Genomic DNA, 14,026 nt, shown 5'->3' on the forward strand with positions numbered 1-14,026 from the left:
GATTTTTGGACATATTGGTGTGTATTGGGTGCTTTCCTGGCAAAAAATCACTTCGTAATTCGCGCGACGAACTATTGTTAATTAATGCTAATATTGGCACACATGGGTGCGATATTTTTCACCGGAATGAAAAATTCAAAATGCACCAAAATATGATTTTTGGACATATCGGGTGCATTCGTGGCAAAAAATCACTTAGTGATTCGCGCGTGAACTTTTGTCAATTGTTGAACTTTTATCAATTAATGCCAATACAGTATATAAATATGACTGGAGGCAGGTAAGCACCCAGTTAAGCACGACTGGGTGGCTAGTAAGAGCAAGTTTAATAGTATAGCCAACTGCTGGGTCCAGATCATCTACAACCAACTTAAAGCCAGTTGATACAATAGTTACCTATAAACATATACTACATAATTAATATCTGGTCCAACCTATCATACACACATGCACCTTGGATGCTGCAGCTGACTACAAATTTGTAGCCCGCTGCCCTTCTCTCTTCTTTTATCTTCTTGAAATGTGTTTATAGCTGGCTTATAGCCTGCTATTGTACCTGCTCTAGGAGAAAGTTGCACTTCCCTGAAGCTTTTAACATCCAAACAATCAAAGGTAACCATCAGCACAAGTGCAACAACGAAAAGAACTATCAACAAAGCTTACATGTTAACTCGGTAACGTCTATATTGTTGCTGCAATTTTGAGCCATTGAGTCGGTACTCAAATGCCAGACTGCATAAACAAAATGTATGTTGGCTGGATACTGAAATGGCAGAAGTCGATTATAGAGAAAGCAAACTGTCAATACTCCCTCCATTCCATAATATAAGGCAGCGTGCATATATACATGTCATTAACTAACACATATTTTCCACTTAAATATTATTATTTAAAACCTCCACCATCAAGATCTCTAATATTATTGGGTGCATGCATTCTATTTATTAGGGTAATCGAAACTATGAGGTGATAATAATTATTTCTTGGTCTTTGGGTTAAGGGTGGTTGTGCCTCATATTTTAAAATGGAGGGAGTACAATCTAGTAACACACTCTTCTTTGATCTTAGTGGAAAAAAAATATTGAGCAGAAAACAATGTAGTAGTTAATTATAAAATGGACAAAACGATTCCACGCCATGAAGATGACCATAACAGCGAGGCATTTCCATTGTGCATCAAATCAGCCAGTATATAAATATTAACAGAGAACATGAAAAAAGAAATAACTAAAGGTACACAAAGGATATAGGCTAGGTAATCTATCATACCACATGCAAGCCAATTAACAACAGAGACCATGTACTCTATCCTGGACAACAGAGGTATGTTTTCTCTCCAACTCATTCTCTCACAACCTCTTTCTCTCGCAAAGTAAATGTTCAGACTTTAATATGCAGCCAATTGTGAGAAGGGAGCACTGTTGTTGACCTTACTATATATTTGTGAAGGCAAGGATAATCTAGCCTTAATTAGTGGCATAAGGATAACCATGCCATCACAATATACTATGAACAAACAGTAGTTTTTTTATGCAGGAACTAGAAACTAATGATATAACACCTTGGACAATATGCATGGTCATCCAGGGACCAGTGCTTTGTAAACCCAGTATGCGTGGAATGAGATACATGGCACACAAAATTTGAGATCAGTCTAGCAAATTCAAGGGGGGTTCTCATGTTTGTGTCAATCAAATTTTAGCCAAAAGTGGATAACTATCAATTTCTTGAATATGCAAAAACTAAAATTGTAGACGCCAAATATGTTTCCTAAATTGAGTTTAAAAAATTATCCCATATGCAGAAAGAAGTTGATCAACAACCCAAAAATCCTTCGCTACAATCATGAAACATAACTTAAGCAAAGGAAATGTTCTAAATATATGTTCACTATTATTGACCAAATGTTCCTCTATAATTTCATTTAGCCTAAAAAATATATCTACAATACCATAATGACAATAGCTTACAAACAAAAAAAAATCAGGAAGCATGAACAACCATCAAGATCAACTGCACGCAACACATAATGATGGGAGCTCATCTACATACACACTTCATTCTAGTACTCATTAAAAAAAATGATATCAAAAGCACTGCAAGTAAATCTTAGTCTAGTAGCCCTATCTACAAAGTTAACCACCGGCAAAGCTTCAACGAACCCAATTGAAGACATGTCTGCACAAATGGAAGTGCAGTGCATTTTGTCAGAAACACGTTACAGATAATCGTATATGGATCTCCAGCTTAGGTTAGCGCAGCAAATAGAATAGAACAATAGTTAGAGTATACTTTTCCAAGAAGCAAAAAATGTACTTTCTTCTAGAAATCACCCATCAGGATATCTTAACTTTCTGAGACATACCAGTATTATGTGAGACCCCCAAATCTGGACAGTATGTGCAGGCACATCTCCTGAGTTGTGCCCTGCTGCCAGGTTCTAGTAGGTGTGCTGTGCTAAACTGATGGGTGTGAACTTATTCAAACAAGATATGAAAAATAACTAAAAATGGTTTCATTTATGCAAACAAAGATACGAAAACTAACTAAAAATGGTTTCATTTATAATATAATCACTATAGATAGACTTCAAGATTTAATTTCTTGACAAAATTGACAGCTACTGAAACAGTATCATCTGGTCAGAAATACTACACGGTGAACAGTACACTAACTTTTACCAATTAGATGTGTAGAATTGACTTCTTTTTCCCCAAATATGTTAAATTTATGCACTTCGCTGGAAGGAAGCTCAAAATATGTCAACGTTATCAATCATGCGGTACTTTAAATGGAACCTTTTGCATCAAATTGAAGGGAGGAGTATGAAATAATGTACTGTTCTCCCAAATATGATAAGTATTTTTTTGAAAGGGAAAATTGCAATATGATATATTGTAAGAAACAATTAATTACCTGTGTAATGGAACTTTTGATTCCAACAATGTACTGTTCTCCCGAATATGCGTGCCTTCTTCTTTGAACCACACATCGATATCCTAATCACCATTGCTTAGTTACCAACTTAAAAGATTATAAAAGGAAAGAACACCGCAATAATCTAATATAATATTATTATTCTAATTGATAAACAGACCTCTATGGTTCTTCCATATAAGTATCATAGGAAGGTAGCTGGTGAAAATAACTCCGGGCAACTAAGCAAAATGTCATCATATGGAGGTAGTAAAAATGGTTATCCAGAGACAAGTATTTTGCGGACCTTGTACTTATGTGGCACAGAAAATCCTAGATTACTCTAGAAAATTGAATACCCACAGGTACGCAGTGATTAAACAAATAAGATTAGCAAGTACCAATCATTGGACTGCTTCATTTATGTAATTTCTGCATTCTAATTCTCAAACTTGTCATGTCACCTAGAAACAAGCATGTTCTACTCTCTGATATTGTCATGAAAAAAATTGATCTCATCCTTTCTATTGCTTCTGTCCAACTTCTATATGCCACTTCTTTCTTCTTGCTAAAGAGGAGGGGAGATCAAGAGGCAGCAGAGGCAGCGGAGCATGGAGTAGTCGCCTCTCCAATTCCAATCTACAAATGCTGAGCCATGCATACCTGATTACCTTCAAATAAATTCTAGCATGATCGTCAATCTACAGAAGGACAGCCAGCTTGTGCAAATTGCCAAAGTAGATGTTATCATATTACAGGACCTCAAAAATTGACCAATATAGCATCAAACACAGCTAGCAAACATTCAATGGAGAAGTCATGAGTGGTGCGAATTTGCTAGTAGTAACTAGTAAGCAACTATCATAATCGAAAGCATTCATTTGTTGGTTGATAAATACAGTTGAAGAGATGTCCACAAAATAAGAAGACAATGTATGCAGACAGGCTTGGGCAGGCAATCGATTGAGAAACAGACATGCTGTCGATGGAAAGACCTTGCAACAGTAACCGCAACAGCTTGTGTTTCTTCAGGAGGAGAAAAAGAGGACTTCAGTTCACAATCAATTGGTTTGATGGCGGTAAGGATGCAGCAACAATCACACTTAGAAAGACCATACGCTTCTAATCAGAGATTTTATTTTCGTTGACCAAAAAAAATCATCTTTGTTAGCTTTGACACACTGAACATAAAGAAGGTTGATGAATGAGAATTTTGATTAATCCACTTGTAAAGTAAACAAATGTAAAGCGACAAGGCCAAGAGAAAAAGAAGAGACAGCTTGGAGCAGGTAAAAAGCTAGCACGCTGGAATGCATGTACGTACTGAGGAAGTCGACGACAAGCACATTGGAGCAGTGGCCGGTCGAAGAAGCACAGAGGCGACCATGCTGTGGTGAACGGCTTGGCCACTCCGTCGATGGCAACGAGGGTGCAGTCATCAGAGAGTCCCCGGAGCTGGAGATGGCCACGGAGCATTCCTTGGGTGCAACAGTGAAAGGAAGCGCCACCACCCAGTGCCCCTCATCCTCGTATGCCCCACCACTATCGCGTGCTGCCGTTGTCCATGATTTACCTTACTCAGATTCCCAGGTCAGGTGGCCGTGGCAGCGCTCCTTCCGCAGAGTCCGTTGTGACTGGATCTGGGCCAGGTCCAGCATTGTCCGGATTTGGGGCGGCGCCATCTCTGCCGGCTCAGTGCGGCTAGAGGAGGAGGGGAGGGATGCAGGGCAGCGGCCAGGTTCAGCATAGGGAGGTGCCATGCGGGGTTGGAGATGGGGTAGGCAGTGGAGGAGATAAGTTTTGGATGCCTTTTTGCAACATTGTCCTCATACATTTTACAATTACAGCGCTATCCCTAGAACTGAAATTTTCTAAACTTCACATTATATTTCACATAAGGATAATGGTATTTTTGGCAAAATTTCAAATGAGATGTAGGTAGTGGGTGGACTGTTTCACTATTTTAGAAAATATCAAAGCCTTTTGTGCAAAACATGAAGGACTATGCATGTCTGAGATGCAAAACCCCAACAGCCCATGCCCAGTTGCCCATACCGGACATGAAGCAGCACCCAATGCCTGATAAACAGTGCGATGACTGTCCAACCGCAGACTACCTGTTCCTCTGGCCCAATCAGGAAGCACTGTTGCACAAAAAACAACGTGGCAGCCAACCTGAGAAGCCAAAAAAAATTGAAAAAATGGAGAAAAAGGATGGGGGTAGGGTTGTTATCAGTTGATGATGTTTGCATAGATGGTCTTTGAAACAAATCAAAACACACATGGTCACCAATTCAGATTTTCCTGGTTCTCCCAGTGGCTTGTTTTCATGGTAGCTATTAATTACAAGAATTAAGAACTAGTTAAATGGTTACTCCTTTTTTTTATTATTATGCTTCGTATGTATTGGTAGAACAAGCAATTTTTTCTGTGAAAATATTGATCACATTCTTCATTGCTCCTTTTCCAATATTTGATGGAATCAAACACCTACCTCTACACAGATATATTCTCTTCCGTAAAGTATTATAACACTAAAGTGTTTTTTTTCTGCTGTGAAGCTACAGCTTTAGGTTTCAGCCTTCTATTTATAGTAGTACAGCATAATTAAGGTCAATTGCTGTGACAACCAACATATTATAGCTTGAAAACCAATTTGACTACCATCCTGAATAGCAACATGCTACAGACTATTATAAAATGTGATTGGCTACCGCTACTACCTGTCCTGGACTAAGCAGGGTATAACTTACTAGCCAAGCTAGACAACTAAGGTGAGATGTGTGCTGACAAAAGCTGACAGAGGGATTATTTGCTATCAATATTTGCTGCCTGCCCAGACAACTTATGCTTAGTCTTGTTTTCGTTGTTCTGGTTCCTACAGGTAGCACTTTCATTTCACATAGTACATGATAAAGCAGTTATATGACTAGTCATGGGAGATGGAAATATAAAGAAAAATGATAAATGTCATTTTAGAGCCCAGCAGTCAAAATAAGTTCACTTTAACCATAATTATTGTTTTACAATATAGGTTTTGGGCATATGAAAATGACAGCCAAATATGTTCTCCTTCCATCCCAAAATGTAGCTATTTTGGGCTACGAAACAGGACAGAGCTGAGCCAGAAATAGCTACATTTGGGGACAGAGGGAGTACAAGTTAAACAAAAGCTTTCTTAATTATTACACTTATGCAACTAATTTTGGATTTAAGCAAAAGCATTAAGCGTGTATTTGTTTTGGGGATGAGGTGGGATGGATTAGACTCATCCCTGTTTTTTTGGATGGATGGTCCCATTATTTGTTTGGCGCAAGGGATGGTGATCTTTGAGGGATGGATGGTCCCATTATCTGTTTGGCGCAAGGGATAGAGTGATCTTTGAGGGATGGAGGGTGTGGCCCGTGTGTCAATGACATAGAGGAAGTGGGTTGGATTGGTACACCAGTTTTTGAGCTGTGAAGCTGACCCGGATCTTGGGGGAATATTCCCTTCGGAGATCAACCCATCCCACTTATCCCCAAATCAAACGCCCTGAAAAATGGGTTTGACCAAACCCGACCCATCCCATCCATTAAACCATTTGCATGATAAGTGATTAAAGTTATGCCTTATTGACTTTGGAAAGTCTGAAACAAAATTTATTCGTGATTGGATGGTGGACCTAGTACTAAATCAGCAAATTTACAACACAATGCTTAGTACACTTGTGTACATTGCACATACAAAATGTGTTCACTGCTTTTTATCATCATAGTCTCTGCACAATGTTGTTACAACACTGCTGCCACGATAACCCTGGAGAAAAATAATAAGGCATGGAAAACATTCCATGACTTTCTGGGTCCATTTTGCAAACAAGCAACAAATTTATCAGTTGTTTTAGAAAATTTATTTTAAGTAGGAAAAGGGTCCATTTTGCTCCCTACTGGGTCGATGCACTTAGCCCCCTAAATTACTGAATAAGGCTCACATTCCTAACGGTATTCCACTTTATTGGTTCTCTTTATTCATGATATAATTTAAGTTGAAATTTTCCAGGGTGATAGATAACATTATACCTTACGTCTCAACATTTTTTGGTATTGTTTATCATTGTTCGCATATGTTGGAGGCGCATAAGACTGATGTAAATATCGATAGTTAAAACTGCACGCAAACTGTCATGTAAATTTTGAAAATATTTTGTAACATAGGCTATGTCATCACCACCTCCGGTTCTAAAAAAAATAGATTTAAAATGACTTATATACAGAGTAATATTGTAACTTCATAAGCGATTAAAGTTAGCTGTTCTAATCAGATTGTGGGGTAAAGTGAGCCAAAAAAAATATTTTAGGGGCTAAGTGCGCCTTCAAAATAGTTTGAGGGAGTAAGATAGACTTTTTCTTTAAAGTGGCGATCCATAACCTTATACATGTTCATATTGTAAAATCCCCTAGCGTACAGATGCCTACTTTGATTTGCAATTTGCAAAATAGCACTTCTGACTTCTGAGTAAAGAAGCTCTATGATATGATACCAAAACTAAAATCAACTAACTTAAATAAACCTACTTGTTTATGATGGATTTTATTTCATATCTCCTCAGTTGTTATCCCTGCAGTTAGTGCCCCCACCAACCCCTACATCGTTTTCACACAACAAACATCTTAGCCATGAATCAGCGAAACCATTCCAATAGTTGGCTGCACCGATTAGTCACTTTATCACCGCTGATGGCCAACTATTATCCCTCTGCAAGATACTGTGCTACATGTGATCATCAACCACCATTTTCACAGGTGCACCACCAGAAGGGGGTTCCATCAGCAACATCTCATAGAGGCTATTGACACTGCCATATGGCCATATTATGGTCACAACTAACTAGGCAAAAAAAATGTTAAGGGACTATGGACATCATCAGTATCAGCAAAGCAAAATTGTCATGTGGCATTTTGCAAACTAGAATTCATGTTCGCATCCACCACAGGACCATCATAACAACGGCATTTGGAAGCATACAAATTTAAGCAATAGCACATAATTTTTTTCCTGTAGTTTAAACAACAGAAGAATGGGAGAGTAAAAACTAAAAAACAAATGGAAAAGGGAACAGGATACAATCAATAAAAGCAGAAAGAACTAAATTCTGCTAAAGTTTTAGCATACCTCCAGAGAAGTTATATTTCATGCGAACTATGTAATTACCACCATCACTCATCATCCTTATCTTTTCCACCAGAGATGTCTTTGAATTCAGGGTTTTCATTCTTTGTCTGCTTCTTTGAATTCCTCTTGCTATACTTTCTCTTATATCGATCCACCAAGTCATTCTGCTTCTTAGTCACAAGATGACCTTTCCTTTTACCTTTCATACTCTCCTTGACATGTTTACCATCCACATACTCTAGCGCAAGAACAATAGTGACTGAGGGATCCAATCGCCGCCTAGAAGGCCTCCTGATCCGACACAGTGGTTCTACTCCAGCTTCATCATCATCAAGCTGATCCATCATATTGGTAACACAAAGTTCCTGATCTCCATAAAAATTCTTCCCACCAATCACACTTTTGTGACCCTTGCACTGCTCGGCTGAGTCACCACCAGATGTGTTCCCGGCACGCGAAAACCTCTGAGACCCATTCATCGCCAGATGTAGCTGCAACGCCAACTCTTCATCCGGCAAATCTGGTTTACCACCAACCGTCCTCTGAGATCCCCTACCACCAGCAGCAGAGACCAACGCTTCCTTCGCACGCTTGAAAGCCAGCTTCATTTCCATAGCCTTCCTCACAGCATTCTCTTTTGATTCAGCCACGATATCCCCCTTCCTCGGCTCCCTGGCGACTGCCTGCAGCATATGCACGGAAGAGGCGCCCCCATTTTTTCCACCCGGCTTGACGGTCGGGCAGCAATCGACGCAGATGAAATTCTCCACATCGATGGGCTGGATTAGGGCGGCGCGATGCTCACCTGCGATACAGTAGGGGTGGACGCAGCGGTTGCAGCATCGGCAAGTGACAGAGGAGTCCTCGGGCGGGAGGTTGTCGAGGGAGAGGCAGTAGGAGCAAACTGCAGCGGAGCGGACGAGGGAGAGGCATTCCGTGCAGAGGAGGACGACGCGCCAGAGGGACCGGAGGGGGCGGACCGGTCGGCGCTTGGCCCCCGGCGGCGCCGGCGGGAAGCGCACACCGCAGCAGTGGCAGAGGTTGAGGTTGGGCTGGCTGTGCGGGGGAGCAGGAGGATGCAGGGACGCGCGGGGAGCAGCAGCGCCGCGGCGAGGGCGGTGCTTCGAGAGGAGGCGGGATGGCGGGGAGGGGTGGCCGGCGTCGGGGGTGGTGATGTTAGGTTCTTCTTGCACCATGAGTAACCTAGGGTTTGGACTTCGGAGTGAGCGGTGGGGATTTCGGCCTCTGGAAACGGTCTGCTTGGGCCTATCGCCTATGAGCGAGTGTGATGGACAACCTTCCCCTGTATTTCAACCATAAACAATTATACTTATCAGCTAAAATTTAAATTTTCAATCTTAAATTTAGAGTTGATTTTAAGGTACTTTCATTAAAATTTATTTTTAGTATTTACTTTTAAATCATTAAAAACCTGATTTTTTTATATATAATAATTAATCACCCATTAATTAAATATCTAGTAAATCAATGTTGGGATTTTGAAGACTAGGATGAACGCTGAGGAATACAATGTCCAGATATGGACGCTGTTAGTCAAATTATTCAGACCTTGACACTATAGACAATGACGTCCAACATCCGTGTGGCTGCATCGGTCGATCAAAAGGAAAAATAAAAAAAGAAAATGAGAAGAGGAACGAGTCGCTAGCTTATTAAGACTCGTTTTCAGCGAACCCTCTTGCCCGCCGCCGTTGCCCTCCACGCCCGGAATAAGGTGGCCCAGCCGCTGCCGCTACGAGGGCGCCGGGCGCGCTTTGGTCGCCGTGGCCCTCATTCTCGGCTACGTTGCCTGCCCGCCCGTCTACTCCCTTTATAGCACTGCCTGCTGCCCCATCCCTACAGGTCTTCTCTACCGTCCACCTTAGCTAACTTCATATATATCTTTGATTTATCCTGATAGATGTGCATCTTGTTACTGTTTTTTTATTTTTTGATAATGTGGGTTAAAGAAACACATGAATACTTATATTAGATTTGTCATGGGAGTTGTTTGTGAAATACTGAATTGGTGCCTACATTTTTGCATAGACCATCTTTGCGTTGGTAATATAATTTCTCAGTATTTCACACCGATTGCAGCTTAAGAAAATGAATGACAGTGACCAGTTCAGTGATTTACTATGGATACCTCACGGCCAGCACAAAATATCTTCTATTTCAGAAAATGTGAGTATTTTTTCAATGTGCTGTGTTGAAATCTGTTTTTGAGCTCATATGTTAATGTTGTTCTCCATGAGTAATTGCTTTATATTTTGATACGGCCTAGTATTTCCATGAATATATGGCATCATCATCTTGAAATTCCTTACCACCCACTGTGCCAATCGGCTCTAAAAAATATTGGATTTTTTCAAATTGCAAAGATGAAGGCTATTAATGTCGACAAATATTTGATATCATCTTTAGTTGAACGTTGGTGACCTGAGACAAATAGCTTTCACCTACCTGTAGGGGAGATGACAATTACTTTGCAAGATATTAGCTGTCTGTGGGGTATGCCTATCCATGGAAAACCAATTGTGGGCCAATCTAATGGACATTGGTGTGATATGATCGAGAGGTATCTAGGCATTCCACCGTTCCACCGGAAGATCAATAGATGAAGAAGAAAAAGAGAAAAAATGCAGATGATACATTTTCGGTGAGTTACTCGCGATACTTGATTAATTTGAGCAAATTGCGTGATGGCTTTCAAGTAATGCCAGCTATCCCAACTCAGCGTGAGATTGATTGGCATACTAGAGCACTTATCCTAGAAATTCTTGGCTGCATTGTTTTCACTGATGCATCTGGAGATAGTGTGCCTGCTATATACCTCCAATATTTGGATAATTAAGAAGACCAAACTAAATACAATTGGGGAGCAGTTGTACTTGCAGTGTTGTATAGACAATTGAGCATTGGTGCCGAGATGGCAAGATTAGAAATATTTGGTCCTATGTTACTATTATAGTTGTGGTCGTGGTCACGTTTGCCAGTAGGCCATCCAAATAATATAGTACATAATACAATCGAAGTGGGGGACCAAGAAGGTCAACAAGAGTTAGATGATTCGTCTATATTTGGAGCAAAGTGGTGTTGTTTACATAAATTCAGCAACCCACATAATACTGGAAACATTTTTATGCACTTCTTTTGTGTCATCACTTAGTGTTAGTGTTGGTATTTCTTAACGACATAACTAGAAATATAATTCCCAGCAATGGCGCAGAAACACTTATGGTATATTATGGTTACAGAGTTCATCCGCAAGCGCACGGATATACCATTGTAGCATTTCACCCGAGAGTATTCCAAGGGTATCGTATTTATTTTATCCCGTGGGAAGATCATGTAGAGAGAACTCAACTTATAATTTATATATTACTTGTGATAATCATATTCTAAGCAGGGGTTAAGATAATCCAAGGGTAGAGTGACACACAAGCATTTCTACTCATCCTCATAATAATTTATCTAAGCTAGGTGGAAAGAAAAGAGAAAGGAAATATATTCATATACTTCTAATATACATAGTATACATATATTCTAGTTAACTGATATACTAGCTAATACCCTCTATCCAATGCCCTCCTGGTACTTCGAGAAGCCACCCCTGACTGCCGAGTTCCTTACGACAGCCCATCATGATCATCCAACCGGGGCTAAATACGGAGGAATACCCTCCCTAGGAAATTAACTTAGGATTATATATAGGCGCGGAGGAATACCCGTACTGAGCTGTCATCATCAGCGGCCCACCTCTCATCCGCAATATATAACCCCAAATAATGATATCCCGTAATCTAGACACCATGTCTAAACTACCAGATACTACTCTAATATCATCTTCATGACATAGAGTAATTGCATAAGCAAACACTATACCCGCACCAAAGCATCTCCCAGATAAGCTAGCCGTATATTCAGTATAACATGAACATAATGTAAAGTAGGTACTCATATACTCGGAGAGTATTTCAATACCATAAATGTATATAGAAGAGTATTCTAATAAAAGTACAAAACTTACAAAAGAGGAAAGGAAAGCTGCTAGAGCAATACCCGAACTCTTCCGAAGACTTCCGGACTCCTGATTCCTATTCTAATTCTATTCCACCAGCTAGATACTACTAAACTAAACTTGAGAGAAATGAGAGAGCTCTTGCTTGAGGTGTGTGTGTGAAGTGAGAAGAGGAGCTCCTTTTATAGGCAGGTAATGACGGTTGTGACGGTTGGAATGGTCGGTAATACCCTCCAACCGCCATTGGGGATCAATCCCAGCCGTCCATCCAAACCCTGCATCCGTCGGCGCCACGGGAGGTTCGGCCGAACCTCCTAGTTCGACCGAACCTGGGGCTGGCCCAACCTGGCCCATATTCGGCAGGTGGCCTCCTCTGTTGTTCTCCTTCGTAGACTTGTGAATTTTGGCCCATTGTGTCGTGTCAATTCTGAGTTCTTGGCCCATTCATACATAAGTCTATCTCTCGACGTCGTAAGATTGATTTATCGTTTGAGTTGATGTCAATTCTCCTCCACTTTATTGTCATTCTCTGCAAAAGGTTAGTAAACCTAATACTAGTGGAATATTATTGTTCTCACATATTTATGCATTGCAAGCATCACTAGTTCTCCTCTATTTTGGTAATATTGACAGTCGAAACTTATAGATAACGACCGTCAACAGTTAGATTCCTACGAAACATGTTGTATGAGCTTATCTTTATATGTGAACATTATGCAGGCATCGAGTACTATCGAAACCAAATTGACTTGATTTGAGAAGGTGCTATAGAATGGCAGCCATATAATGGTCTTATAGAGCAAATGCCCACCCAAGTTCAGAATGATCGTGCTTGGTGGTTTGCTAGAGTTCCACTCATATATTTTTGGGTAGTGGAGTTCCATTATCCAGATAGGGTAATGAGACAGTTTGGAAGAAAACAAATGATTCCACCACCTCATCCGCATGGAGAGGCTGAGCTTCGTAGGCTGTGGAAAGTGAAGCATTTATGAGGGAAGGCTTGTGATTGGAAGAAATTCCATGCCAAATATGTTGAACAATATGATGGGGCTGATGCCATAATTGTTCAAGAGCATCATCCTTTCGATCCAACTAGCTTGACGGATTATAGTCGTTGGTTCCAAGAAAATAGTATGTACACTGTGTTTTCTGATTCCCAGTACTTGGGAGGTCTTGAGAACTCCATCCCATTTCCTCAAGACAATATAGAGTGGACTGGGTATATGCCTAGTGGTCCACCACTAGCTCGCATTGTAAGTTATTGATGTCAACTAAGTACTATGCATATTGCAGAGACAAACAAGTATTGATATATTTCTTTGTAAATGTAGGGATTACGTGATATTAAAAATGCAGCATGGGACATAAAATGTTGTGTTACTAATGGGTGCAAGAAGACAGGCAAATCTATATTGAAGACATGCCAAGGGAATTTAAGGGACCAACTTGGAGCCTAAGTTACAAAACATGCTTTCTGAGGCTGGATTGCCCATAGATATTGAACGAATTTTGTCTGATGATGAATCGAGTACTACTTGCATGCCAAGTCCTCCACGGGATAATGCTATTAATGTATTTGATGATTAGATGTTTTTAGGAAGAGGTTTCAGCAAATATATGAATCTGGGTCTAGAAGTTAGAGATGAAGTCCTCACAACACAACGTACAAGCTATGCATATAGAGAAGGACCATCTATTCAGGTGGTTGATTGGACCAAAACTGGGAGTACTCTTATGTTCAACAACACAAATGTTCGTTAGACTAATGATCAGATTAAGAGACCACTATATAACTTTAAGTTCGTACTGGTTTCATGTGTCAATGAATTACTCAAGCATTTGATGTATTTTAATACTACCTCCATATTTTAATGTATGACGCCGTTGACTTTTTGTCTAACGTTTGAACATTCTTCTTATTCAAAAAATTTA

At 40.2% G+C, this 14,026-nt stretch overlaps 1 protein-coding gene and 1 pseudogene across 3 annotated transcripts; one reads left to right on the forward strand and one right to left on the reverse strand.

The window, feature by feature from the left end:
- Nucleotides 1-282: 282 nt before the first annotated feature.
- LOC9272503 (uncharacterized) lies at nt 283-9,317 on the reverse strand. 3 transcript variants are annotated; one of them, XM_066311614.1, is made up of 4 exons: nt 8,071-9,317; nt 2,917-2,999; nt 664-732; nt 283-588 (listed from the first exon to the last, which is right to left on the reverse strand). In XM_066311614.1, the coding sequence occupies exon 1, from the start codon at nt 9,264-9,266 to the stop codon at nt 8,115-8,117; it is 1,152 nt and encodes a 383-aa protein (XP_066167711.1). In that variant the 5' UTR covers nt 9,267-9,317; the 3' UTR covers nt 283-588; nt 664-732; nt 2,917-2,999; nt 8,071-8,114. The 3 variants fall into 3 exon arrangements, with proteins under 3 accessions (XP_066167711.1, XP_066167709.1, XP_066167710.1); XM_066311612.1 differs by having other exon boundaries at nt 283-732; XM_066311613.1 differs by lacking the exons at nt 283-588; nt 664-732 and adding an exon at nt 1,872-2,178.
- An 862-nt stretch (nt 9,318-10,179) lies between these two features.
- Nucleotides 10,180-13,086, forward strand: LOC107281274 (serine/threonine-protein phosphatase 7 long form homolog; annotated as a pseudogene).
- The last annotated feature ends 940 nt before the right edge of the window (nt 13,087-14,026 follow it).

Source organism: Oryza sativa, chromosome 6, assembly GCF_034140825.1.
Source record: "Oryza sativa Japonica Group chromosome 6, ASM3414082v1".
Taxonomy (NCBI): Eukaryota; Viridiplantae; Streptophyta; class Magnoliopsida; order Poales; family Poaceae; genus Oryza; species Oryza sativa.